This window comes from Trachemys scripta, chromosome 21, assembly GCF_013100865.1.
Source record: "Trachemys scripta elegans isolate TJP31775 chromosome 21, CAS_Tse_1.0, whole genome shotgun sequence".
Taxonomy (NCBI): domain Eukaryota; kingdom Metazoa; phylum Chordata; order Testudines; family Emydidae; genus Trachemys; species Trachemys scripta.
In genome coordinates, this window is record NC_048318.1 from 4,255,752 (window position 1) to 4,283,673 (window position 27,922).

The following is a 27,922-nucleotide window of genomic DNA, read 5'->3' on the forward strand; positions in this document are numbered from 1 at the left end:
CTATAATTCCCAGATCCTTTTCAGCAGTACTAGCACACATAGCCAGTTAGTACCCATTTTGTAGTTATGCATTTGATTATTCCTTCCTAAGTATAATACTTTGCACGTCTTTATTGAATTTTATCTTGTTGATTTCAGGTCAATTCTCTAATTTGTTAATTTTGAATTCTAATCCTGTCCTCCAAAGTGCTTGCCGCTGCTCGCAGCTTGGTGTCATCCACAAATTTTATAAGCATACCCTCCACTCCATTATCCAAGTAATTAATGAAAATATTGAATAGTACTGGACCCACGATTGAGCCCCAAGGGACCCCACTGTTTACACCTTCCCAGTTTGACAGCGAATCATTGATTACTACTTTTTAAGCAAAGTCTTTCAACCAGCTGTGCATCCACCTTACAGTAATTTCACCCAGACCACATTTCCCTAATTTGCTTATGAGAATGTCATGTGAGACTGTCAAAAGCCTCACTAAAAATCAAGATAGATCATGTCTACAGATTTCCCCCAAAATTGCTATGCAACACACCACGGCTATTCAGAAATTCATAGTGACAGATTTCAGATCCTGTTGTTCCACAAGCACAAGTCCCTCCTGCGTGAGAATCACCATTAGCCACTAACAGCATAGAGCATAAGACACAAAGCTAATCAATGACAATTTCCTCTGGTGGAGGACAGGCCACTAATACATGGTAGCAAGTTGACTGCAGCAAAAAATTCAGCTGACCCAATGATCATCATAGTAATAATCATTCCATCCCATCACCTTTGGAAGAGGGCTTAGGGACTATAATGGCATTGCAGCATGACCTGAAGGCTAAACTGAGGCTATGTTGGGTCAGGACGTGCATGGGGGAGGTATATTTTAAGAGAGTGCCCCCTCTCTCTTAGCTTGAGAACACTGCACACTGCCCCACCAGAGAAACACACTTAAGGAGTAAGTTCTGCTGTCCCAATGTCAAATTAAGCCTAATGAAAGATTCAGGATAATATTTTCAAAAGCTATTAAGTCCCAAGACATTTCTGAAAATAGGACTGGAATGCTTCTGGAAATTCTACCGTCTATCTCCAGACACATTCCATGTGGCACATCTTAGGTGTTTTGCATTGAAAATAGGAGGCAACTCCAAGTCTGGCAGGGCCCTGCAACAGACTGGACCAGATCATCCTTTCCTGCTTACTTTATCAACAGCTGGCTGCACGATGCAGCACGTTCCACGTGACTTGCAAGCTGACATATGACTGCTCTAACCCAGTCAGCACAGGAGGTCACAGATCAACTGGGCCAGCCCAGGACTGTGGAATCAAAGACAGCAAACTATAGCTGAGGCCAATACCTGGTCATGCAATTGCTTTCAGCCAACAAGGAACAGTTTATGAAGTCAGCACTGTAAATAATAGGGCTGACCTTACACTTGGCAGGCACATGTGGTGCCAATCCAATTCCCACCATACCCCCTCTGGATTATCCATGAGATGCAACTGACGAAAGGAGCCATCTCCTACCTGCCTGCAACCCCTTCCCCTGTTCATGAAGATCCAGAGATTCCATTGCCCACAGGGTATATGGTCACTGAGCAGGATTTAGGGGATGGAAATTTAAGCCTTTATTACCTGCCGCATCCCCCTCGTGCTGGTGGCAGAGCCAGGTGGGACCACAGGCAGGATGCACAGTATGGGGCTCACATGGGGCTGTATTGGGGGCACAGGCCAAAGGCTGCCGTGTCATTGGAAGCAAGTGGCACAATTTAACAGGATTGCAGAAGGATAATTTGACTGACAATACAGAACAGACAAATGAAAGTGTTTCAGGCTTTAATATTTAATCATGCAAAATGAAAAGTGAGTGAGCGAGCGAGACTGAGGATCTAGGATGCAGATGAAAAGATCTGTCTCACATCAGATGCTCTGCAGATCACAGGCTCCTGGCCCACAGGGACCTTGACAAGCCAGGCGCTCCTCTGCAGCAAGCCATCATCTCGGGTGCATCGATTGTGTGTTGTGCATTGTACACCCAGGCTCCCTTCGCCCCGGCACCACTCTTTCCTCCCGTAAAAATGTGCTGTAGGCACCTTACACTTATCTTGGTCTTTGAAGAAGAAAGGGGGAGCAAGGAACTCCCTAATATGTAGCATGGGGCAGAAGGAGAGGGGATCATCTGCTCACATGCCCTTACTAGAGCCACTCTGAATCATGTTTTGAGGGAGAAGTGTGGTCTAGTGGGTAAAGTGAGGACTACAAGTCAACGCTCCCAGTTCTGCACTGAGCCGGTGTGGTTATGGGTGAGCTAATGAATCTGTTTCTCCTTCCCCCCACCCTCTCTGTAAGGCAGGGCTATAACCACCCCAGGGTAAAAATACACATAAGTGTAACATACTTGTGAAATGTGTGCTTCATGTCCCCTCTGAGAGCTAATCCACATGGAAGAAAGCCTACTACTGCTGGCAGTTGGTGGGACTGCTTCTCTAGGTGTTTTGGGTCAGACAGTACTAGGTTGAAACCCAGCTGAGAATCTCTGGTGGGAGAGATTACATATAGAGGAAAGAGTCACCTCCTAAGAAACGGTGGTTTGAATTTGGGCTCCTCTTTATTCTGTCCAAGCTAGTTTGTCCATTGCGGACAGGAACACACCTGTCTTTGGAGGTAGCCTGGGAGAACACAATTACACCACCAGTTACACTCACACCCTTTTTGTCCACTTCTGAAAGACTATGCAATTGCAGACTAAGCCTATAAAGGAGCCACTGTTTCAGCTAGGGAATAGCCTGATCTAATGTGCATAAACGCTGCAATTTGTATTACATCCTTGCATATGGTCCACTGTCGTATGGAAAATTAAAGGGAGGCCAGCTCCATCAATATCACACTGTGAACAATGCCGATGTCTCTGCTGGATTATCACAGCTTGCAAGAATGGTTAAACATCCAGCTAGAACAAAGGAAAGGTGTTAATGGAATAACCGTAACAGACAGGACTGTTGCATATTAAAAGGGTTCTGTTTTACAAAGAATAGGGAAACTGATGCATAGAAATAAAGATTCACCAAGACCCAAATATAGGTTCCCCCATATGATGCATGTGTAATGATGAGATTCCATTAGGCTAAGCTAGGCTCTAGACCAGCACATCTGTTTAGGAAAGCTACAAATCAGCAATACCCTTTAAATACCAATGAGGACTAAGGAGGATTTTCTCCCATTCCCTTAATTAAGTCATTAGTCTCTCCCCCTTACACACACACACACACACACACACACACACACACACACACAGAGGGTACATCTACACTACAGCGGGGAGTCGATTTAAGATACGCAAATTCAGCTACGTGAATAGCGTAGCTGAATTCGACGTATTACAGCCGACTTACCCCGTTGTGAGGACGGCGGCAAAATCGACTTCTGCCGCTTTTTGTCGGCGGCGCTTACTACCACCTCCACTGGTGGAGTTAGAGCGCCGATTCGGGGATCGATTGTCGCGTCCCGACGGGACGCGATAAATCGATCCCCGAGAGGTCGATTTCTACCCGCCGATTCAGGCGGGTAGTATAGACCAGGCCAGAGAGAGAGAGAGAAGTACAGTTGCAAGGATGAGAAGAGACCCATCTGTACACAAGCAGATATGGTGACCTTACTGCTATGGTTTTCCTAGAGAATGAGAACACACAGAAGTCATCGATTTCCACATTAGGGTGGGTAGCACTTGTTTCCCCATTGCAGGTTTATAGCACCAGGACACCCTCTCACGGCAGCCTGTTCAGGAACTCCGATTGGGAGCAGAACTAGATCTCTGCAGTAGGTAAGGAAAATACATACTAGCTCAGCTTACCCCCTCCCCTGCAGTGTGTTTCCCAGTGCTTTGAGCATTCGAGTTTTAAAGGAGTGCAGCGATGGGAATTATCTTGGGAAACGAGGCTACAATGTACATGCTTTTATGGTAGTAGCCCAGGATCTGGGAATTCTGTCATGTGACGCAGGGTGTTTTAGATACTCTAGTAGGGATACACTGGAGAACTTCACTGTTCAGGCTTAGGTAACCCCACTCAATGAGTACATGGCCCCCTTCCCTGGGTGGAGGACAAGCCTACTACAACTGCAAGCTGACGGTTTGGCTTTTAGCTCAAGTGGTAGCAACGCACGCTTTTATCTCTGGGAGGTCCCTTGTTCAGTTCCCAGTGATGACAGAAAAGGGCACTCATTTAACTTACACCAGCATTGAGTGCTATGTCTTTGCTCACATGCAATCAGGCTTTCTTTATTTCACACTCTAGGCTTAGTTAACTTCATGAATTTTCCTTCTTGTAGCAAGTCCTCAAGCTCTTTGGCTATCGGTAAAATGTGACTCACCTACATCTTTCCCAGCTGTCCAGTCAAGGTGACCCAACTCACATCCTCCCAGGATGATTAAAAATAAAGATTCTTAGGCCAGCTAGCTAGGTCGCTGTTATTCTTTTATTTATTTCTGCCATTCCTCATCTATACTGCTACCCATTAATGAGATGACTCCTTAAGTCTCTTCCCAGCTTCCTTTCCAGGATGCAATCAAATGGGAAACCCTCTCCATCTATGGTCTCAGCTAGGGAGAGACATGCCCATATTAGAAAAGGAAGATATGAACACACAACACAACCCCTCTCAGTGGGTCATCAACAGCAGGAATCAAACGTTGGACCTCAATCTTAGCGCACAAGCTGCTACTGCCTGAGCCATCAACTCATCAACCTGTGTATGACCCAGCCACCTCTACAGGGGGACGGAGCACCACATTGCCTGTGTGCGGGTTACAGATACCTACAACGCATTATACTGTAGTTGTCCACTTGTGCTAATATTCAGTACTGATCTAGCAATTTACAAATATTAGCTAGCTAGCTGAAGGCAAAAACGGACACAAAGGTGAGGCAAGTTACCCAGGATACTGTGCTTTGATCCTCTCTCTCTTTTATTTAAATAATTTTGAAGTTGGTAAAGATTTGAACTAAAATAATGAATAAGAAAAAAGGGAGATATATAGATATATAAAGTAACGATTGTTTCCATTGGAAGGTCTCAGTATAAAAAGCATAGGTATCCTTTCTGCTACTTCACTTTTTCCATAAGATAAATCCTGGAATGTTAACAAGCTGTTTGTTAAACAGGATTATTGTGTGAAGATTTCTAGTCTGGGAAGAGATACCACTCCAGCTAAAAGTAATCACTGTTTTGGGTTTTAAAAAGAAGGATTGCCATTACCTTTTTTGTATTCTGGACTGCATAGGGCTGTAGTAGATGAGTACTGCAGACTTGTCGGAAGAGTACTTTTATATAACCTTTTTCCATCCAGAATACAAACTGGTAAGGGAGGTATTCACAGAACTCAACAGAGCATGGTGCTTACAGAAGTTCTGTGCGCTGGAGAGACAGCCTGTTATAACCTGACTGATCCAATGGGTTGAGTGCTAAGTAGAGACCTGGGCTGAAGTCCCTACTCTGACACAGACTCCCTGTGTGAGCAAGTGTCAATGTCCGTGCCTCAGTTTTCCTATTTGTAAAAGGGAATAATAGCAGTGTCTATCCTCCATGGGAGTTAAGGATAAATACATTACAGACCAAGGTGCTCAGATACTATGGCAACAGGGGCCATTTAAGATCCTCAGATGGATACTGACTTGCACCCAACTAGACCCAGTGGTTTGCAGATGTATGAGAATTACCCAATACAACAACAAAGTTGGGAGCAGGTGTCGCACCACAGTCTCAACTTCTGCAAATAGTTAGTGTCAGTGCCGTGTATGGCTCATGCTTCAGTTAGATGCAAACTAGCCATCTCGGCTTTCACATATGACAATTGCCGTGTGATTTCTGTCTCATTAAGCTCTAAAATGTAAAACAAATGAGGCTTATGCAGCTGCTGCTCGATGTTCACTTGCATAGTGTCAAGACTTGTGACTTTTTAATGGCCCTGCACTCTCATCAGTGTCTAAAGAGGCCTGTCTTCATTTGGTTTTTGAGGGTTAGCACAGAACGCCTGACTATTTGCATTCCCAACATCAAACACTGCACAGGGAAGAGACAATGGTTTTCAACCTTTTTTTCAATTTGCAGACCCTTAAAAGATTTCAACTGGAGGTGCAAACCCCTTTGGAAATCTTAGACAGTCTATGGACCCAAAGGTCCATGGACCACAGGTTGTAAACCACTGGTCTAGAGGTCGGAGAAGGAGATAAATGCAGTGCTCCTGGATCCCTCTTCTCCAGGTTCTGCCATTGACTGCTGTGACATCTTGCATACGGCACTCCTGTGCTTCAGTTTAGCCAGCTGTCTGGGTGGCTAATACTTACAATTTTGTGCAAACACACGCAGTTTCCAACCCTTTGAACTAGCACAGTGGTTCTCAAACTTTAGCAATCCGAGGCCCCCCCATTTTGATTTTAAAATTTTGCAGACCCCCCAAGCGCTCTGCTCCACCCCAAGCTCTTCCCCCACTCCACCCCTTCCCGCAAGGCCCCACCCCACCCTTTCCTATCCCCGCTCCACCCCTGCCCCTCCTCTTCCATGCCTCTTTCTGCCCCCTCCCCTGAGCACGCCCTAACCCCACTCCTCCCTCTCCCTCCCAGTGCCTCCTGCGTGCCATTGAATAGCTCTGTCCCCCAGCGTGCAGGAGGCACTGGAAGAGAGGGGGAGAAGTTGATCAGCAGGGCCAGTGGCCCCAGACATGATTCCGCCCCCTCCCCTGAGCACACCCCATCCCCGCTCTTCCCACTCCCTCCCAGCGCCTCCTTCACACCAGGGAACAGCTGTTCTGAGGCATGCAGGAGGCGCTGGGAGGTTGGGGGAGGAGTTTGATCAGCGGGGCCCACGGACCCCTTTGAGAAACGCTGTACTAGCACATGTGCACATGCACAATACAGTGTATATGCATTGCCTGGTGTGGAAAGCTACACGCAGAGAAATGTAGGGTGGGCAAAACTGTGGCTAGATGTTTTGGGGGCATTTTTGAGAGCATGGCCATTAGCCATGGAATGAAGTTTTGGAATTTTTGTCCAATACACGACACAGGGATATAAAGGAAAAAAGTGGTTACAATACACATGATTTAATAATACTTTAATGTAGTACAGACAGTATCTCCCATACAGCACACTGAAGTTAATGCATAACTTCTGGTAAAGGAAGCTAGTAAGGGGCACAAATATTTAGTCTGGTCAACTTGAGAACATTAGCTGCACAGAGGTCAAGTTTGGAACCAGATTTGAATCCAAGTTTCAGCAAAGTTGTGTGGATCCAAGGTTTGGACCCATCATTCATAATATAGACAAAATACCCTCTGATCTTCTAATTTAATTCAGGGTTTCTTCCAAGAGCAAGCACCACAAAGGAGGTTGCTATTAGACCAATAACAGCTAAAGCCATGCCACAGCTCACTGAGCTTCTTAAAGCTAAATAAAAGGAAGGAAGTCCCCAGTGTTTGTATTTCAAGCTATGCTGGGTGTGGTTTTGCCATCTACTGGGCTCTCAAGTTTTTTTTTTTTTTTTTGATACTAAAAGAAAAACACCCCATGTGTTGGCCTAGGAGAACACCTCCCTTTACTATGTTGCAAAGGCAATTTAGCCTCACCTCAAGCAAACACCCCAGTAGAGTGCAGCAAAGATGAACAGTTTGAGCCCCAAAGGAATGCAGGCACATAAGCATTTACAGAGCTCTGCTGCTACGCAAACAAGCACAGCTATCCCCATGCAGCCCCTGCAGTGATGGTTGGTGTGTTCACCTCCCCAGTCCGGACATAATTACAGTAATTAAGCCTCACTCTGCAGCTGCATGAGCCAGGAGGTTTGCTGAGCTGAAGCCACTCACCTGCGTAAGCCCCGGACATTTGCTTGCTGTTCAAGAGCACGGCATAGTAATGCTGAGCAGCTTTGCCATGCTGGTCAGGTGCAGACAACATGCTTGTTGTGTGGTGTACAGAAATCTCATTACAACTGTGTAGAGCACAATGACAACACAGCATTGACTGCCAGGTATCCCCTCTCTCCTCCCCCCACCCCGTGATGGTTGTTCTTTATCTCGAGTCCCCATTTGCAACTGGGAACCATTCTGCTGGGTGTTGTACAAACACTGAGTGACAGCCTGTGCTCCCAATTAACAATCAGCATCAACAGGATAGACTAGAGGTGGGAGAAAACCATCCTCCTCATTGTACAGATAAAACAACAAGGCCGAGAGATTACGGTGTCAGTTCAAAGTGACTAGTGATTTCGAGTGCCCCACTTGAGTCACCATAAAGGGGCCTGATTTACCAAGAGTGCTAAGCAGCCACCATCTGAAAATTTGGCTTATTTAAAATGCCTTGAAGAGGGCACCCAAAATCTGAGTCGCCCCAAATCACTAGCCACTTTTGAAAACTCAAGCCTAACTGCCTTGCCCAAGGTTGTGCAAGAGATGGGGCAGCGCTGTGGCTAGAGCTCAGATCTCCCAGTGCCTTAACCATGAGATCATCCTTCCCGGAAAAGAATGTAAGAACGTGTAGGTTAATGAGTGGTGCAAAATGTGCAGTGAGCATGTGCAGCCTAACAATTTTGTACTGCAAGCGGTTGTTAATGCAAGAGCATGTTGGGTGTCGTGAGGCTGGCGAGTGTTATGAAAAGCTTCTGACACGAACAGTGGAGGGAAAAGCAGAAGTAGAAAACGCGATTTCTCTGGGTAGGATAAAGCAGGACATTATTCAACAAAGCCCAGCTCCGGGAGCAGAGGCAGAGAATCTCACACAAAGTAACAAACTCCCACTGATGCCATTGTTAAGCCTGCAGAGTAGAAATTTTTCTGGAATAAAAGCAGCGTCTGCAACAGTTATTTATCACCATGCAAACATTTTTCCTTCTCCTTTCATTGTTAGCGCAATACAGACCACATGTGTCTCTGACAAGGAGAGGAAAAAAAGACACAGACGGGATCAAGAAAGGCCAAGATTAATTTGGTTTCATATAGATAAAAACCAAGTAATCAGTTTTTAAATTTAATATTAAAGTTATAAGTCACCTTTGACTACACTGAAATATAAACTAGTGCATATAATAAGCCTGAGCAACATTACATTAGCTGTTAATGCAAAACAGCTCCCTTATCAACTTACAACGCTCTTAAAAAACTAATAACTGCATTCAGGACTGATTTGATGGCAACTCATTCTCCTGGGGCAACGAGGTCTGCCCCACCTCCTGCTGCCACTTTGGAAGCCCTCGTTTCTGGGCTGTTCTTTAGCTGTGCCAGTGACAAACTCAGACACATCAAAATGGGGGAGGGCAGTGGAAACTGGCATGGAAAGACCGGAAGCTAGCCACATCTCGAGTGCGTGCAATGCATTGGCGCATGCGCACACACAGATTCCTGCATTGGGCAGCTGGGATTTGATGCATTATTCTCTCTCTCAATAACAAAAGAGATGACTTCCAAGAATCAGCACTCAACAGGACCTGGTCTTCAGCCACTCTTCTCATCCTAAGGTTTAAATACATACAATTTTTAGGACATTGGCTATGGAAGTTTAACTTCTTTCCAGGCCAACAGTAGAAGGAAAAACAAGACGCCTATCTAGAGATGTTAACAGAAGATGTACCACAATGGCATAAATACAGAGCCCTACCCTGCACTCACAGAACTCCCACTGAAGCAAATGGAAGTCAAGGTGTTTGCAATATCAAGGCCCAGGTTCAAGACCTTCCAGTGGGTCATTAGAAGGTAGCCATTGGAATAATGGCCACTGGGACATAGCATATAATACATCTGTAGAAAGAGGAACAAGGTAATAGAGGCTGAGCAGGTACCATGTGGACATCAGCTTGCACCAAAGTAACAAAAGGTTTGAATTGAAGCTGCTTTCACTATTTCATAAGTGGACAGTCTTATTTCAGACTTAAGTGGCTCAAGCCAGTAACAAATTGACATTACCGCTTGCATAGTGAATTAAGTATGTCTGAACATTTCCTTGCACCAAGTAACATGTTTTTCAGAATCCAAACATGGATCTGGGTCAGAATTTCACTGCCAGCCCCATCACTATCATGGGCTAAATTGAAAACCTGAATCCATAGGCCCAAATTTGGATCTAGTTTTCTTCTGCAGCCCAGGCTCATCTCCATATTCTTTGTGAAACAATTTTTCTTCTATCAAGGGAGTGGGAAGGAAGGGAACTTCCCAGATCTGCCCATAGCCCAACCTGACCCCAGTATGCTCCTCCCACATTGAAATTTCCAATGTGCAGCTGAGGGAGAAAGCATGCAAGGGCCACCATCTTAGTCAGCACACTGGGGATTGAACCAGTAATTTCCAGAGCTAATAGCATAAGGTGCTAGCTACAGTCTGACCTGAAGAGCCCAGGCTCCCAAACTGGGGCTCTAACAGACTCACATCCACAATGTATCAGACACTTGGGTGACCAATAACCAACATTCACCAGTGGGATACACGTGCGTCTTTCCAGGGCATCACCGCCAGCCTGGGAAGATTTGAAATAATTAAAATCTACTCAAGCCCCCAGTTTCAATTTGAATTCTATGCATATGATAAGACAGTAAAATGCAAATGTATACAAATGCCCCCATAGGAAGAAACAAACGGGAGCTCTGCATAATGGGATTAGGATCAGATTGCTTCCAGTCGACGATGACGGTACCAAGGGCTTTTGTTTGAGTGCATCGACAGCGTAACCTTTATTGGATGCCAGTCGCACAGCAGTGAGCTTTTGCTACAAACTGACTTGAAGGGGCTGTTATCTCCTGCAGGATGCTGCTGGGAGTGGGGAGAGTGGATCTGACAGCCTGGCACTGACAGCTCCTGGGGAAGGACAGCTTGACATAGTCGGGATGGGTACAGATGACTCTGCATAAGCCAAGTAAGCTGCTTTAGGGGGCGGGGGAGGGTGGGTGAGTGGTGAGAGATGGGGTGGAGGTCACAGCAATAGCCTTATGGGGTTGGGATCCTCTGGGACACGTGAACCAGTGAGGTTCATTTAGCCAGCCTCTGCAGGTTTGGGGTCTTGGTCTGGACGTCAAGAGATGCCCTTGCCCCACAACCCCCATCTCCCAACAGCCTCCCTCCCCCTCACATTTGTAAGATCTTCACAGTGCCCCTCATCCACTGCTGTTCGGGCCCCCTGCACCCTCCTCTTCATCCTCAGTGGCTGGCAAGGGTTACTGCCCCTCTCAATCCAGAAGGGGGTGTTTGAGGGAAATAAGGAAGCACCTGACCCTAGAACAGACCCACATCACAGCAGGAGCTAGGAAGGAGACTATAGTATGCATTAGAGCTAGGACCCTCCCGAGAGCCCATGGGGTAGGCAGCCACCAAGCGATGTCCAGCTTCTCCCTCCAAACCACAAGCGGTGTAGGGAGATGCACCTGGTCCCATAAGGCGCGGAAATGGAACAGGCAACTTCACACACACACACACACACACACACACTCCTAATCTCTGCAGACAGGCAAGGAACCCCAAGGCCTGGAGAAGAGACAAGGGAAGCAGTGCAAAGGAACAGTGTCAACTCAGGTTGGAGGAGGCTCCACAGCACGCAGGCCTAGGCTCAAGTCATCAGCACACAGATTCATGGTCTGGGGTCTGAGCTCTAGCTCTCTGTCAGCCTGACAGCTCTTGTCAGGACCCCAGGGGTCTCTTCTCAACTTTGCGACCGGCATCCGTGCCTCAGCTTCCCCACCTCTACAGTGGAGAGAAGACTTGCCTCCCTCTCAGATGAAGACATCTGCGGCCAAATCTCTGCAAGAGCTCAGCAGCCACAATCTGGCACTTCCCAGTTAGGTCCAAAAGCAAGAGGCCAACTCCTCCGAAAGGCTGTGTGTGCTGAATGCTGGGATATATCGACAACCTGACCAGAACCATGGGCGCAGAGCACTTGAACGGCTGGGCCCACGCAGCTGCGAAATGCTCAGAGCACATCTGAGAGGCACTGTGTCTACTGCTGGGTGTGTGAAATTCTCTACCCATCATTTATTGTATTCGTTTTCATTTTAAGTGAATATCTGCTTTCAATGAGTGCTTCCTACGAGGGGCGTGCCTCACTCAGAGCGCTTGTTTCGCTTCCCTTCATTATTAGATTAGGAGCCACTGAAGTTTAACTAACAGTATTTAAGAGATACTGGTACAGAACTGTTCTGCAACTGCTAATCCACCTCAGACCCTGACAAGTTCTTAAGTATGAGGATCTCTTAGTCATTGTGACCCACCACCACTTGTCTCCTATCCCACCACTGACCCACTCCAAGCAAGGGGATGTTTGGAGACCCCCTTATATGCCCTGCAGATGTATTCTCTTTACACATCTCCCCTGCATACCATCTCTCTGAAGTACTGATAAGGTCCCTTTTCACTGCAAAATCTGAGCACCTCACTGCACCCGAGTCTCTCTCCATGCCCCAACCTCCTGCCCTGATCCCCCTCCTGCCCTCCAAACCCCTCGATCCCAGCCCGGAGCACCTTCCTGCACCCCAAACCTCTCATCCCCAGCCCCACCCCAGAGCCTGCACTCCCAGCCAGAGCCCTCTCCCCTTCCCGCACCCCAACCCCAATGTTGTGAGCATTCATGGCCCGCCATACAATTTCTATTCCGAGATGTGGCCCTTGGGCCAAAAAGTTTGCCCACCCCTGGGCTAAGGAACTTGACCAAGGTCATACAGGAAATCTGTGGCAAAGCAGGGAATTCAATCCAGGCCTCCAGAGCACCAGACAAGTGCCCTAATTGCTGGGCCACCTTTCCTGGGCCATTCAGTGATAAAGTGTACTTGCAGATTTGCTTTGCCAGGGAATCTTCCCAGCTGTGTCCTAGAAGAAATCCCCCGCAGGCACCAATGTCACTCCTCCTGGTGAGCTCTCTCCCCAGCATGCTCACTTGCTGCCTGCTCAGCCTTCCGCCAACGCAGTGAAGTCATAACTATAATGATACTATTATATTTTGCTCATTAAGCCTCATTTTTATTGCATGGCCTCATTAAGTTAAGAAGCCTCCGTGTTTAACTGCATCTCTTGGCCTCTATACGGGGATTCCGGCCCACATTCATCATCAATCACTTTATTAAAAACACAGGACAAAAATTACTATTAAGCACATTACTGCCCATCAATCTAGTCAATTGCCTCTCAGGACCTTTCTCTACCTGCTCAATGCACTGGGGCCAGATGAATGTCACTGGCACCTTTTTAATCTTTTGAATTTTAATAATACTTATGAGCGGATTAAGGGTTCTTTTAGAGAAGAGCAAATGGGAGAGACAGATGCCTGATTTCTTTCTCTTACGATGCATGCAAGAAAGAAAACCATATACAAACAGAAGGAAATAAACTGTCAAAGAATAAAGCCTTATGGTATTGGATCAATGGCAAGATAATTTACAGAACTCTAGAACAGTTACAGAATCCAATTGATACAGCTGCAGAATTATTATATTGTAACAAATCTGTGGCCTGCTATAAGCATTATGATCATCTCTACGTTGCACACCATGGCTATTTAAAAGTTCACGGCAGCAGCAGGGATAGAGCTCATCTTATCTCTTGAACTAACGAGAATCTACTTTAGTTAACAGAGTAGAATGTATGACACACAGTTCATCAGCTCCAGTTCCATCCACTAGAGGGCAACAATGCACATTAGTCAATTAATTGCAATATAATTCTGTATTGACAATCTCTACAATAGAGAAACGTGAAGGTTGCAAAGTCAAAATGAAACAGGGTTCCAGTAGGGTTTCCACATCAAAATATTTCTTAATTTCTGGTCCATTTCAAACTGTTGAAATTTCCCCTGGAAGGAAATTCATTTTCCACACCAGATATGGTCAGAAGTGACTTGTCCAAGGTCACTGTACAATGGGATCTAGCCTTATTTCCATTTTGGGAAGTTTCCAATGAGCTTGGAAAAACTAAGCCACAGGGATGACTAAGCTGCCTGTGGAAATCCATTTCCCAACTGAAAGACTGCTGTGATCTCCATTGCAAAGGCAAGAACAAAGGCATCCAGCTATTTGGTAGATATACACAGACTCTCATTTTTCCTATGCATAGTATAAGTTTATCTTGCTTTTTCCCCTTTTCCAAATCCATTTTGTTTGGATGAGATTTTCCATTATGGGGGGAGGAGGGATCCAAAGCACGAGCATTCGGAAGGTCAAAAATGGTACGGAGATATGGCAAAGAGAGCAACGTAGCAAGTGCCTCCCACCTTGCTACGGACCGAGCCTCCTGCTGAAATAGGGGAAGATGGTGAATTAAAAAGGGAAGGTGTTTAGGAGACCTGAACGCCTAGCTATTTTCCTTTCTAGTTGACCGATTTGATCGAACAGGGCTTTGAAGATTTCAAAGGACGCCATGTTTCCTAGTTTATCATGAGTGTATATCTTAAACCAATGTTATCATTTTAAGCATGACCAGAAAGAGACAGGAATCTGCAGACACGATTTCTGGCATGGAAGATAGATGCTCAAACAAGAGGAAAAAGCATGCAGGTTAACACAACCCACCCCCACCTCGCATCCAGCCTAGAGTTAATCATCACAGAACTGTGGCATCTCATGACATTTTTACTATCAGAGCAGTGACAGAAAGGATGTTTCTGATCTCCAGGAAAGCTTCCTCCCAGGAACGCTGAATATCTACATCCCTGACACAGATCTGCCAATAACAGCTCAACCTCTCTCTAAGGGGATAGGAACATACATCCTTCGCGGGACCCACTGCCGCAGCCCCAGCCATTGATGTATTCTTGTTAGAGATTCACATTCCGTATTTGCAGCGCAAGGAATGATTGATTGACCACTGATGATCAGCTGGGTTGAAATTTGTCCCTGTGCATTGGGACAGGAGCACCAGGCCTCTGCACTAGTTGAGCCTACAAGGGAGGGCATGTATGTATCTACCATCTTGATTAGCCCCATTTGGGAATCATTTCTTCAAAGAGGCTAAGGCCCCAATCCTGCAAAGACTTATGCTCCTGTTTAACTGCATGCACTATCAGCATTTGAAGTCACTGGGTCGGCAACATGCATGTCTGCAGAAAAAGGGCCCGAGGGCAGGAGTGAGCCATGGAGACTGTTTCCCTTCTCCATTGTAGAGAGCATTTCCCCGTAGCTCCCCGCTGAGGCACACTGGCAGGGGAAGCCAATTCCCCGGTTGTGGATCAAGGAATTCCATCTTTAAGACTGTATGGCGCTTTTCACTATTAAAAATATTAAATATAAAGGAAGGATGCTCCCTCCACCCCCCCAAAAATGTCACCAAAAACACCTAATCTGCCAAAAGGAAGCGGGCATCTCAGATCAAAATTTAATGTGCTAATTTCAGACACACTCACTGCTTTATTATTCCCCAAATTCTCCCTGCACACAGACCGAAGCACGCCCAGGCAGTGACAGACTTTGCGATCAGGAGGACAAAGTGCTGTGAACAACAGAGCCTAATTTTAGCATCTGTTTGTTCTGCTTCTTCAACACGTAAGGGGGGGGGGGATGGGAAGAGAAAGGACTGGACTGGCTGCTCCCAGCTTATTAAAGACACAGCCAGGAGCGGGGCAGAAAAGCGTTAAATCACACTCTGGGATTAGCACATGAAGGAGGAAGAAAAATAACAACCCAGCAGGCACCGCTGGCCGGCGATGCTAGCTTGTTTTGCGAGCTGCTGAAGGTTACTGTGCTCCCCTCCGACACATGCTGCTCGCTCTCTACCTCCCTCCCCTTCACCAGGAGACCCAGGCACATTCATCATTAGTCACCAGGAATTGGTAGTCTAGGAACAGCATGGACTGTGTTCCCCACCTTCCCCAGCTCCTTATTCAGCAAGGCTACGACTCATCTGCTGCACGGCAACCCCCTGACCCAGCCAGGTCTTGCTTCCCCCTGACCTCCACCAGTAGGGGTCGCACTGGAGTCTACCCCTCCCCACCTCTCCGTTGGTAGCAGCACTGGACCTTGCTGACCTTGACTCAGGGAGGGGAATCTAGCCATAAGTACCCTGCATACAACTCTCATATGAATTGCCAGCATGCAGCAGCTCCCTTATAAATATGCGGGAGCTCAGATTCCCCGCTCCCCAATAGCCTAAGATCACCTCTCTCTACAGCACAGAGCTGCACATGTGGTTAAGCATCAACATCTTCCCCAAGACTCCAGCTCTGTCCTCAGCCTTCCAGGAGAGTCGGAACCCCAGCAAGCCGGTTGTGAGCCCAAAGGGACCACAGTGAGTCTGCTCCTGCCTCTCCCAGGAAGCCCTGTACCGGCAGGATGGCTCTCCTCCATGCAAGCGCTGCTGCTGCCACCACCAGGCTGAATTTAAAAGCGAGGACGAGCTGCGGCTCTCAGCCTCTGCCAGATGACCTGGTTTAATATTCAAAATACCTGGGTATTTTTACCCCCCCACACGCCCCTGTCTGTGGTTTTAATTTTTAAACCCTCCTCCCAAAGTCTACAGGCTCTTTTCTTAGCATCACAAATGCATTAGCTCAGCAAGGTGAGATTATAAGTTAGACAGAATCTTTCACTGTTTGACTTGGCGGCAAATGCCCTGACAGTGACCGATGGGACCCCAATCAGGATACACTGCTGGAGTCAGCTAGGACTGGAGAGGACAGTCACTAGACTGGACACTGCAGGGGAACAACCCCAGAGGTCGGTTAGCTAGCCTGACAGGGCTCTCTCTGACTTCTGTGGATTTTGTCTGTAGCTATTTCTGTGCCGCTGGGAGGATGCAGGCGAAGCCAAGACTGCAGGCAGCTCTTTTCCAGTTAGAGAGAGAGAGAGAGAAGCAGTTTTGCAACTTTGGGAATGCAAAGATGTCAAGACCAATCCCACACCTTGCTCTGTGATTTTTCCCCAGCTCACGGCTGACACGTACTGACCAACACGCAGCGGCCGGTGGCATTGCTGGGTGACTGACGGAGATGCAAAGTGAGGGGCAGCAAGGAGCTGTGATGGGTTCTTCCTGCATGGGCAGCCTGGGAGTAGGGGTTGGGATCTGGGTGTCTGTCAAATGTCATCTCAATTTGTTGGCCTGGTTTTAGAACCTCCTCCTCAAAGGAGACACACATGGGATCTCCTAGCCCCACACCTGCTTGGTACAGAGAAGCTTCTATTCAAGCAGCTGAAGCCAGCTCAGGGATAGTGTCTCCCTTCCAGCATCTATTTGTATTGTATGTACACTTTACCACAGCAGGCCCATCTCATTCAAGTTGCACAACAGCAGAGATAAGCCAGGAGAAAGCCCTACATCTCAGCTGCTTTTGGGGAGCCTGGATCCAGAGCCAGATTTTTGGCTCTATAGACCGGACTCTGCCCGCCAAATACACGTTCAACACAAAGCAGCAAACTTTGGATCTCTGGGAATCACTTTCATGTCACGACTGGATTTGGTGGCGCGACTCCTGATTTACAATGCTGAAAGATAGGGATCCCCCATAAATTCTAGTGTCCTAGACAAAGCCTTAGGAGGATTTACATTAATTAACGAAAGGCTGTAACTAGTAAAGCTAATACAGGATTATCAGACTTTGTACTATGGGGCATAAGTCTGGAAGGCCAAGGGGGCAGGCCCCCACATGCATCACACCTTCCTCTGAAGAATCGGGATGCTAGATTTCAAGGACCTCTGGGCTGCTCTGAACTCCATTCAGTTCCTCTGCTCCTCCACTGACCCAGCATGGCACTATCAGCAGCAGCTGCCAAATCACCACATAAGAGGACAGCAGCCGATGGGCTTTCAATGAAAACAGGAAGCCTCCGAGATGTATGCCACCTGGCCACTCATAAGAGCAGCAGGGGCGGCTGGCTCCTGCCCCAAAGCAATCATCAATGGTTCAGAACCTTCTGAGCCGTCCCTTTCACCTGCATCTAAGGACATCTGCTCTCGGACCTCTTAACTCCTGCTCTTCTTGTACCAGATCACTCCACACCAGGCAGGCCACCTGCTCCCCCACTCTCACTATAGCTCTGGTCTCAATTTGCACTGTAGTTTCCTAGGTGCTACGCAGCTGCATCTTTAGAGTTATCATTAGAGGAACCTGGAATCTCCCAAATACCAACCCTTCCTTTGGTCCTTCACTCCACACCTTTCCCTCCCTTATTGCCTCCCCTTAGAGGTATCTGCTCAAATGCTCTCTCCGATGCATTTTTATCCCCTACTACCTTTTCTCTGCAGCCCAAAAGCAGGACAGCCATGTGCCTAAAGGAATCAGACTCTCACGAGACAGCCTAGATCTTTGAACCTCACACCTCCCCTCAACCCACAGCCATCCTCCCATGCAGTGAATGTAATCCAACCCCTAAGGTAAGGAAATAGCTCCTTATAACTGCAAAGGCAACCCCCAAGGAGTCCAAAGGCCACTCCTGTCTTGCACACTGTTATCCAGAAGTAAGTGCTGCCCAAGCCTCATTCACTTGGATCTGGTAAAGAACAGGAATTGCTCACTTGAGTTCATGGGCAGGTCCTGGTGCAGGCTAGCACCCTGCAAGCCCTGTACGTCACAGTGTTCACAGCGCAATGGGCTTTTCATCTGGTCTCCTATCCGAACGATATCTTGGTCCGGTGACATCTGCTGTGTTAGTGACCATGCTATAGGCCTCAGCCCATCCTCCTTGAAAGACTACATTTATAATCCACCAGCCAGCCTGTGGTGAAGTCACTAGCCACGGCCCAGCTAGCAATACAAGGCTGGAGTGGATCAGCTTGTAGCGCCACCCACAAAGAGACAGCACCCACTGGCCATATTTTAGGCCAGTGCAGGTCACACCAACTCTTAGCCCCTCTCAACTAAGTAGGGGACAGGAACGTCCCAAGGGGCAGCATTTTGGCAGCCTATTTATGACCAGGGTGAAAGCTTTGTCCTTGCTGGTGGAGAACTGAATGTGTACGTCAAGAATACTCCCACAGGGCAAAGAGCAAATCCTTGAGTTTCACCCACTTGGCAATTCGGGGGGGGGAAAGGGGGGGGCGGGAAGCAGCTGGATTTTGCTGTGAAAATGGCTTTTCTTTGGCCACATCCTGGACTTACGACTTGCCAGACCGGTGAGTGATCAGCCTCCCACCCCAATTTTGAGTCCCCATCACCTTTTGCCACACCCTTCTGAAAAGCAGGGTGGCTCCCCCCACTCCTCCAAAATGGCTACTTCCAGCTGCCCTCTTGCTGCAGGAAACCACGAGTAGCAAAGTAATCCCACCACTGCGATACCCGGGCTGGCCATTATGCAAGTTCAGCTGTCTTAACTTGTTACTGAGTATACAAGCGGTGCTGACATTTATTTAATCCTCATAGTACTGTTGACTGTGTACTTACGGAAACATCGCATGCTTATGGGAGACATTTGTTTCCAAGCAGCTTATGCTAAATTGCAGTGATATAAAGGAAACACTTATCCAATATTGACATTTACTGACTCCTGGCAGTATACCGCCTGAATACTCATTTATACCACTGGAGAGGAAAAAAAGAAATGGAAAGAATCCAGGCCCTTCACTTCTGATCTCTTTTCAGGAGTTAAGCAATGTTGAGTTAATGACGAAAATGGAAGGGTATGTGCCCAGAACAGCAGGGGCGGATGGAAGAGCCTTGCAACTTTTCACCAGTTCACGATCACTTCCTTCTTCAGGGAAGAATTATCATCTTAGGTCCATGGCACAAAGCTTTGATTCCCTCCCACCTGAGAGTACCCAGGAGAAAGGCCACCAGTTATGAAAGAATTTTTTAGTCTGTATTTTTAGACTGTAGTTATTAAGATCCCTCATGCCTTGCTGTATGAATTCCAGACCCTAAACACTTCATTCCTGCAGGATATTTGTATATCCTCACACAGGAACACAGCGTTATTCAATGGAATTCACCCCACACAATAGATGGAGTTTTCAGCCACTAAGGCATCAGGCCAAATCAATTCCTAGTGTAGTTCCACTGACTTCAATGCAGTGATGCAAGGGATGAATCTTCCCTTTACTGAATAGAAAACTACTGCAACAAACCCAACCCCACAAAGTTTTCCTTTCCCGCAGAGGTTAATTATCCATTGTGTGAGCATACTCCACTGAACACTGTTCCCAGTTACTCCATGCACCAAAGCATCTATTATTCTCAGCTGAAGACCTGATTGGGTCACATTACTGTTAACGAATGGCAGTTATGTGAATGCCCTTTTAAAAGCAAGTCCTACAATATTCTACAGCAGGCTTTGGGGTCACTGCTGTAGTTTTCTTCTTATGTGGGGGTGCTGAATGAACAAATTAAGAGGAGATCTTATCCTACAGCTGGTGGCTGAATCTAACTATATGAATCTTCTACCTCCTACTAATAACGTGACATTTAGAGAGAGCCAACAAGTGCACAATCAACTGCTAAACGGTGTATGGAAAGCATATTTTACATTTTGACTAATTCTGTACAGTAAAAGGCAGATCCATCCCTCATGTAACTATGGAACTAGGAGCTCTTTAGAAAGCTCTCCCTCCTCTGCTTTTGGGGTTGGTAATGTCACTTTGCTGATCATCTTTAAATGAACACTCTTGGATCAAACTGGAAACAGTGTAGGTCTGGTAAAGTCTACATCAAATAGAGATGATCTCATAGCCGATCCTCCGCAGTCTTTGCGACCTAAACACTGCAGCATCAGGCAAGCGCATGAGAAGCCAAATATAAGAGACAATAAAACAAAAAGTGAAACTGACTAACCTGTTTTCTATTTGTGCAAGTAGAGACAAACAAGGAAACCTGTACCATCAATGATGAAAAGTGTATTGGATATAAAAAAATATTTGTGATTTAATAATGTACAATACGGGTTCTCCACTTGGGGTTGCGAGCAGGTTTCAGAGTCCCAACCAAACTTCTCCCCCCTTTACAGGGGAGAGAAAAACCCAGAACATATTTTATGCTGCAATATGGGAAAAGATTGGGAGCTACTGATCTAAGGTGTTAGTACCACAGGTCAGGATTTTCTATCTCTATTTTTTTACCTGACCGATGTCCCATTAAAGTAACAGTAAAGCATCCAGGAAACATGAGACAAAAGTAATGACACCTGCCTGAGATGGACTGCACCATGTAAGATGTATTGTGCACTGTACCCTGCCCTGAGACCGCCGCATAACCTTAGCACAGGGAGACCAGTTACAGATGCAGCATTCGCCTCAAGACATGAGACATTACTTGGAATTCCCTTGCTCTGTAAAGTAATGAGGGTCTCAATGAAAGACCAGTGACCCCTTTTTATGACTGAATGCAGCTGGTGGAAGAGATCTAGCTTAAAAAAGGCATCTTTGGTCCTCTAGTGAATCTCACTGCAGGCTCTACCGATGGATTTCTACCACCTACTCATTTGTTTGTACAAACCCAATCATCAGAATCATGTAAAAGCAGACTGGGCAAAGCACAGGGGAGCAATGATGCTGCATTAGCCCCTCGGATGACCCAGCAGCCCTTTTCCATCTCTAATATGGAGTTTATTCTAGTTTCCCTCCAATCTAGTCTTGCCTTGCACTCCCAGGGCAAGTATCTTGTCAGCAGGATTTCCCATCCTCTGTCATTATAAGCAGTTACTTCTTGTTGCACTGTTAATGACTGAAAAATAATCCCCTCCTCATTTGGCGTTGGTTACAGCCTATGAGGTCACCCCTTTCTCCAAAACCTGATGCATTCATTTCTCTTTACTTCTCCATAAACATCTCTGGAGAATGGAAATTCCCTGCCCTGCATGGGGAATACCACTGAACATACCAGCAAGTCCCCCTATAAAGGCTCTCTCAACTCCCTGCAGGGCAAGAAGACGATGGATAGAGTCCAGAACTTGTGTTTTCGGAACTTTTCAGCAAAGGATCCTTCTCTGGATCCTCTCCAGTTTGTGGCATCAAGGTTCATGCTGCATGCACCACCCCAGATGTGCCCTCCCCGAAAATGTACCGAGAGGAATGGTTAACTCACCAGTCCTACGTGTAAATCTTATTTATACAACCCTGTCGCAGGTTCACCTTTCTTTTGTATCAGCACCAGTCTGCAAGCTTCTGGTCCGTTCACGTCACCCATCGACCCTGTTCTCTTCCATCATAGCATTACAGGCAGAGGATTGGGTAATACCTCAACTGGGTATTCCCAGCCCTTTGCTGTACCTGATTCCCCTTCTCAGCTTAACCTCATGATTTCATTGTCCTGTCACCTGTGGTCTGACGACCAGTCATGGTAATGTTCACACACTGCAAATAATAAAATGCCCTGTAGTAAAGGGTCCTGGTTTGATTTTAAAGAGTCCTTTGCAAGGACTGCAATCTCTTCAAAGCAGGGCAGAGGGGGAAAAGCTCTGTACAGCTCCTACAGAGCCTGGAGTTTACCATCCCAATAGCAGATAGCCAGAGATCCATAGGCAAATAGGGCACTTCAGACCCTTGAGGGTAAGGGCTATTTTCTGATCTGAAACAGCCAGATAGACACTTCATTGCATCTGTCTAGTTACTCTAGATTTACATCAGAACATGGCCAAAGGACATGCCCCACAGAGCTTACAGTAACACAGACGCAAGACACTGGCACAACAGTTCCAACCAAGTGGCATCTATGCCAGATCACTTCTGCAGAGGAAAGTTTCCTGTCGGGGCATGGATTAAGGAGGCACACAAAAGATGGAAGAGAAGCAGACGTCTGTTCCAGGTGGACAGGGACGACGTCAAAGGAGGCACTAAGCCAAGAGGGGGGAAAACCAAGGCAACAATGAAAAGGGTCGTTAAGGAGCACTCCTGTGCCAGGGCCTAGACTGGTGTCCAGGGAGGGAGTGTGATTTGCCATATCCCCTCCTTGGAAGTTGGTTAGATCATAATGAGATTGTAGGGCTCACACTGCTGGTTCCCGTGCATTTATAAATGCTCCTCTACAATGACTGAGCCACTTCCTGGTGCCTGGCTCTAGGAGACCACGCAACCCAACCCAAGCCTTGTTTTAAAGCTAAGTTGCAGACCTCCACCTGTTTGTTGTTGTTTTGTTACACCAGGCCACGATTCATGGGACCCACCCTGGATGGATTTAACACAGAAGATTCACAGGCTCTCATTGTGAAATTCCACTCGAGTGCAGAGCATGTTTGGGATTTGGCTGTGAAGGCACCTTCACTGGACCTTCCCATGGCTCTGGATCTGACAGATGGCAAGGGGCTTCCATGTTGCTATTTGTTTCTTCCAGCCTCAGCTCTTTTGGGTGAAGGGGAAAAATAATTGGACATGATAAAAAGAAAAAATAAAGAAGTGAATTTCATGTTTGTGGAGGACATCATCAATTCTCTTCTCACCAAAGGGCATAACACATCTCCCCCAGCAGAAGGTAAATTTCACCTGGCTTCCACCAGGCACTATGGTACTGAGGACTTAGGAAAAGCAGCAACACCAGGAAAAACAAACAAACCAACCAACCACCACACAAAAATACAACCCAGAGATTCTACACACAAAACACTGGCAGCTGTCAACTTTCAGAGCCTGAAGACAGGGGTTTGGGGCCATTTGCTGGGGAATCAGAGAATAAAAAAGGAGATTTGGGAAGGAGATTTGTTCTCCCCATACCTTAAGAGACGTTCGCTCTGACCCTTTAAAGGCACAGGAATCAGTTACAGGAGAGATCATCCTTCTTCATTATTCTGCAATACCTCTCAATGCAGAAAGGGGATGGGTGGAGTGGGGGCCCAGTGCATTAGATACTGGACATTTACATGTGGTGCTCTGCTTGAGATCTGGTTTTGTAGAGCGAGTCTCAAAATTATTCCGTTAAGAGGCTTTAAACGGGTCTACAGGGAAGCAGAAGTGTGTTAGTAGGTTCACTTCCTAAAGGACAGACACACCTCACACTGTGCAATCCTAGCACGGGCAGGGAACAGGGAAGTCAAATTGATCTCTGGTCAGCCAAGCCATAATGGGAATCCATATCAGCCCAATGCAATGCGCTCAACTCCCAGGACGTGGAACCCATGGGAAGTATGGTCACTAGTTAGAGCACATTGTATGGTCATCCCCAGAAGCCCAATGTTGTTCGGCATCATTTCCCAGGACACCATCAAACCAGCCTGCCAGAAAGATGCATGGGGTCAACTTAGGACAAATCCTTGGGCTGAAATCCAATGACCTTACCTGGAGAAGAATCAGTTATCGGAGGTTCTCATGTAAGGCCCATGCCTCAGTTAAATGTTCCATGCATGATTCTTGCATCATACATACGTGATCCTTGTCAATCTGCTGTTACTGACTTGAGGGAGTAGAAGTCCTGTGTGTGCTATTCACACAGGTCCATTTGGGCCAAATTCACTTTTCGTGTAAGTGAATGCAACTCCACTGATTTCCCTGGAGTGGCAGCTGCATATACCATGGGTAGGTCTGGCTCACTGACTTCACTGGGTCTACCTGTGTGAGTGAGGCAAGTGGGATTCGCCTATGAGTTCCCTCCTGCATGAGAGGTTACTGCCCTATGAGTGCACACCACCTGCATCAGTCAACATGCCACCTATATGACCCAACCCGAGTGGCACTCTTAAGACCATGGGTGCATGGCACCACGATGGGCACTGTGCCCAGGCGTGCATAAGCACTACCAGCCCAGACATGCAGTCAGAATGGAGAATTTCAAGTGGGGGAAGCACCAATGTGTCGTGGAAATACAATTCAGCTCCTGGATCTGTGATGCCCCTTCCTCAGCAGCCAGACAGATTGGAGAGGGGCTAGAAAAAGACACACACCAGTGGGCTAGCAGCCCGGCTGCCGACTGTCACATTTCTCAGGCACAGCAAGCAACAGCTACATGGCAATGAATTTATCCTTCTTTCAGTATGAACCAGCCCGTGTGCGATGTTAGCTGTGCTGCCATGTAACCCAACATGAACATGCAAGGCACCAGAGGCACATTCCCAACAGGTCGCCGCAGAGAGGCAGATCAACTAGACCACACAGCAAAGAGCCAAGACACAGATCTACCCAGCAGCTTTCAAACAGCAAGGCTCATTAAAAAGTCCTAATTAAAAACAATGCCTGGGAAGAAGGAGGGGGGGCGCGAGGCCCTTCTGGAGCTGAAAAGCAAACTTCTGCAGCTTTGCTAGCAAACTGCCATTTGACCTGCACGGAGTGGAGAGGCTCAGGGGGCCTGGGAAGAGACACTACAAGGAAAAGCCAGGCTGCCAAATTGCTCATATACCTGAACCTGCCACTTCCCCAGTGTACTAGGAGAGCTCAGATTTGTTCTGCCTGAAATTGGCATGGCAGACATGGTGCAGAACGAAGCACCTTCGATTGCAAACATGGTTCTCCCCTTAGCACAGTCAGTGGTAACAGGGTGTTGGGGGGCACTCAGCGACACGTCTGACCCACAGCTCAGAAGAGAAAGCAACAAGTGGGCAGCTGTAGAGCGCCATGCCTCCAACCAGGGGCTGGGGAGGGGGAGAAACAGCCACCCGTTACAAGCTACACTCTCCCCCCAAAAGTTTTCACCCTTCATTTAATCAACAGATGGACTCGTGGGTGGTTTCTTTTAACCACTCCATGCCCTGTCCTGCATGGACGCCTTAATGTGACACAGCTAACACCTGGCGTTGGCATTCCAAGAGGGCACAAGCAAAACCCTCCGTATTCCACAGGTGACTAGCAACAGCTTTGCCCCAGCAACACAGCTCTGAAATAACACTCCCACCCCCCGACGCCTGGGACTGGCTGCTCAATATCAAAGTTGTGTGGGAAATTCCTCTAGACTGCCCGGCTCTCTCCAGCTTTGGAAACATACGGCCAAAAGGGAGCGCCGAATCCCCCCTGCCCGTACGACGGGGACCCACACGCTCTCATCTGAGGCACCTCTTTCCATCACAAAACACGCTGCAATTGTAGCTCCCCCAGTCAAGGCGCAAACAAGGCAAAACCACCCATCACGGCTAAAGAACCTTGCAATACAAACAAACCCCTCATTGGGGTCTAATGGGGAAGCGGGGGACAGAGGAGTTCAGAGCAGTGTTTACACACAAACGAGCTAATTAACGTAGCTGGAGCAGAAAGAACTCATTTGCATGTTAAACATTTTTTAAGGCAAGCTGCCTTGTGAGAGAGCAAAACTCCACAATGCACTTGCCAGCGAAGGACCCTTTCCCAAATCTGATCGCACCCTCTTGACCAAACCCAGGGGCTCACCTGGCTCGATCTCCCACACAGGAGAGCCAGCACCCCTGCCTTGCCACCATCCCCGACCTGCCCGCACACCCTACTTTGAAACTCAGGAGCCGCCGCGTCCTACCTTGGCTGAACAGCAAGCAACAGAGGAGCAGCAGGTCTGCCTGGAAAGCTTTCATTCCTTAGAGTTGGCCGGCGGGGAGCGAGCAGGAATCTGGGGGCTGCAGCTTCTCCGGCGCCTGCAGTCCTTTCTCTCCCTCTCTTCAGTTTCAGCAGCCGGCTGCGATGGAGTTGCTCTGAGCCGCCTCTGCTTGTCTGGCTCCTTGCAGCTCCATCCTCAGTCTCAGCATCCCAGCTACACAGCCTCCTCTACAGGAGCTCCTCCCACCGCAGTCAGGGACTTGACTGACAGAGCAAATCTTTTCTACACAGGCTGGAGGGGGAGTCATAATTAAAGAGGGAATACTTGTTAAAAATGAAAAAGGCGGGTTAGTCTTTCCTCTGCCCCCTCCCAAGAATGTGCTGCTTTCATCCGACACAAGCTCAGGCAGCCGGGCTCCGTGGCTTTTCACGGGAGAACATTTCGGATTTTACAGGAGCAAAGTTGATTAATAATTTTCGTTCCTGCTGCATGGAAGCAGGGAACTCCGTGCGCTGGCACAGCAGCGGGGGGAGGAATTTTGTGCATGGAGAAAGCTCTATAGGAAGAACTTAAGCGGCGAGGAACATATGCGACTCTCCATGTGCCAAATTGCAATGGAGCAGATGAGATTTTTTTTTTCTTCTTTGCTCTAGAAAGGTTTCCCACCCCACCTCTGGGTTCCAGCACCGGGCTGCTACTTTCTGCTAAGAGGCAGAGCCGGTGGCAAAGGAAACAGCAATGCAACTAAGTGGCTTTCCTTTCTTGCAGCCCCTCTAACTTTTTTGTGCATGGGGAGAGCTTGCACCAGTGGCTTTTGGAAAGACTTGCAGGTGAACATCCCACTGTTTGCTCAGGCGAATAAGCTCATCTGCCTTTTTCCCACTCTACAGTCCTATTGCTCCCACTAAACTATTCCATCCTTTAGCTGCCAGCCTCTGGGCAACTGCCATCCACGGGGAAATGGATGGCTCTGTGCAGGCAGGGAATCATACAGTACAACTCAAGAACAGTTATCTTCATGGTCCATGCGACCTGGCTGAAGGACTTTGCTTAGATTCAGGGCTAACTCTGGGTTTCAAGGAAGGGCTATAGCATAGCTGGTATGAAAACAATGTCTCACCTCACTCAGAGCTCCGCCTAATTCTCATGGAAGCCAATGGGTGTCTTTCCCCATTGGCTTCCTTGGGAGTTGAGTTGAGCAGTACAGTCCCTAACCATGCTAGGTCACACCAGGTTTGAACGTAGTTCCAACCAGCATTGCTGATGCGAAGAATATAAACCTTCATGCTTCAGGGCATGACAGCCAGTAATTGTCAGGGGTTAGGAAGGAACTCCCCCTACAAACTGGTTATTTCAGAAGTGTCCACTTCAGGCTTTTTGCAGCTGGCCAGGCAGAGGCAGGATTCCAGTATAGATGGGCCTCGGATGTGCTACAGCAATTGCTGTGTGTCCAGGCACAGAAGTAGATAGAATCCTATCTGGGTGGGATTTAGCTCACCAGAAGGTAACCTAAATTCCATCCAAGTATCAGAGGGGTAGCCGTGTTAGTCTGAATCTGTAAAAAGCAACAGAGAGTCCTGTGGCACCTTTAAGACTAACAGAAGTATTGGGAGCATAAGCTTTCGTGGGTAAGAACCTCACTTCTTCA

General features: G+C 47.5%; 1 protein-coding gene across 2 annotated transcripts in view; it reads right to left on the reverse strand.

The window, feature by feature from the left end:
- Positions 1-26,467, reverse strand: part of KIRREL3 (kirre like nephrin family adhesion molecule 3) — a 708,943-nt gene extending 682,476 nt beyond the window's left edge. For both annotated transcript variants that reach the window (XM_034754766.1, XM_034754765.1), the window contains exon 1: positions 26,257-26,467. In XM_034754766.1, coding sequence (XP_034610657.1) covers positions 26,257-26,311 — 55 coding nt within the window. In that variant the 5' untranslated portion in view covers positions 26,312-26,467. The remainder of the gene's footprint in view (positions 1-26,256) is intronic.
- Positions 26,468-27,922: the final 1,455 nt, after the last annotated feature.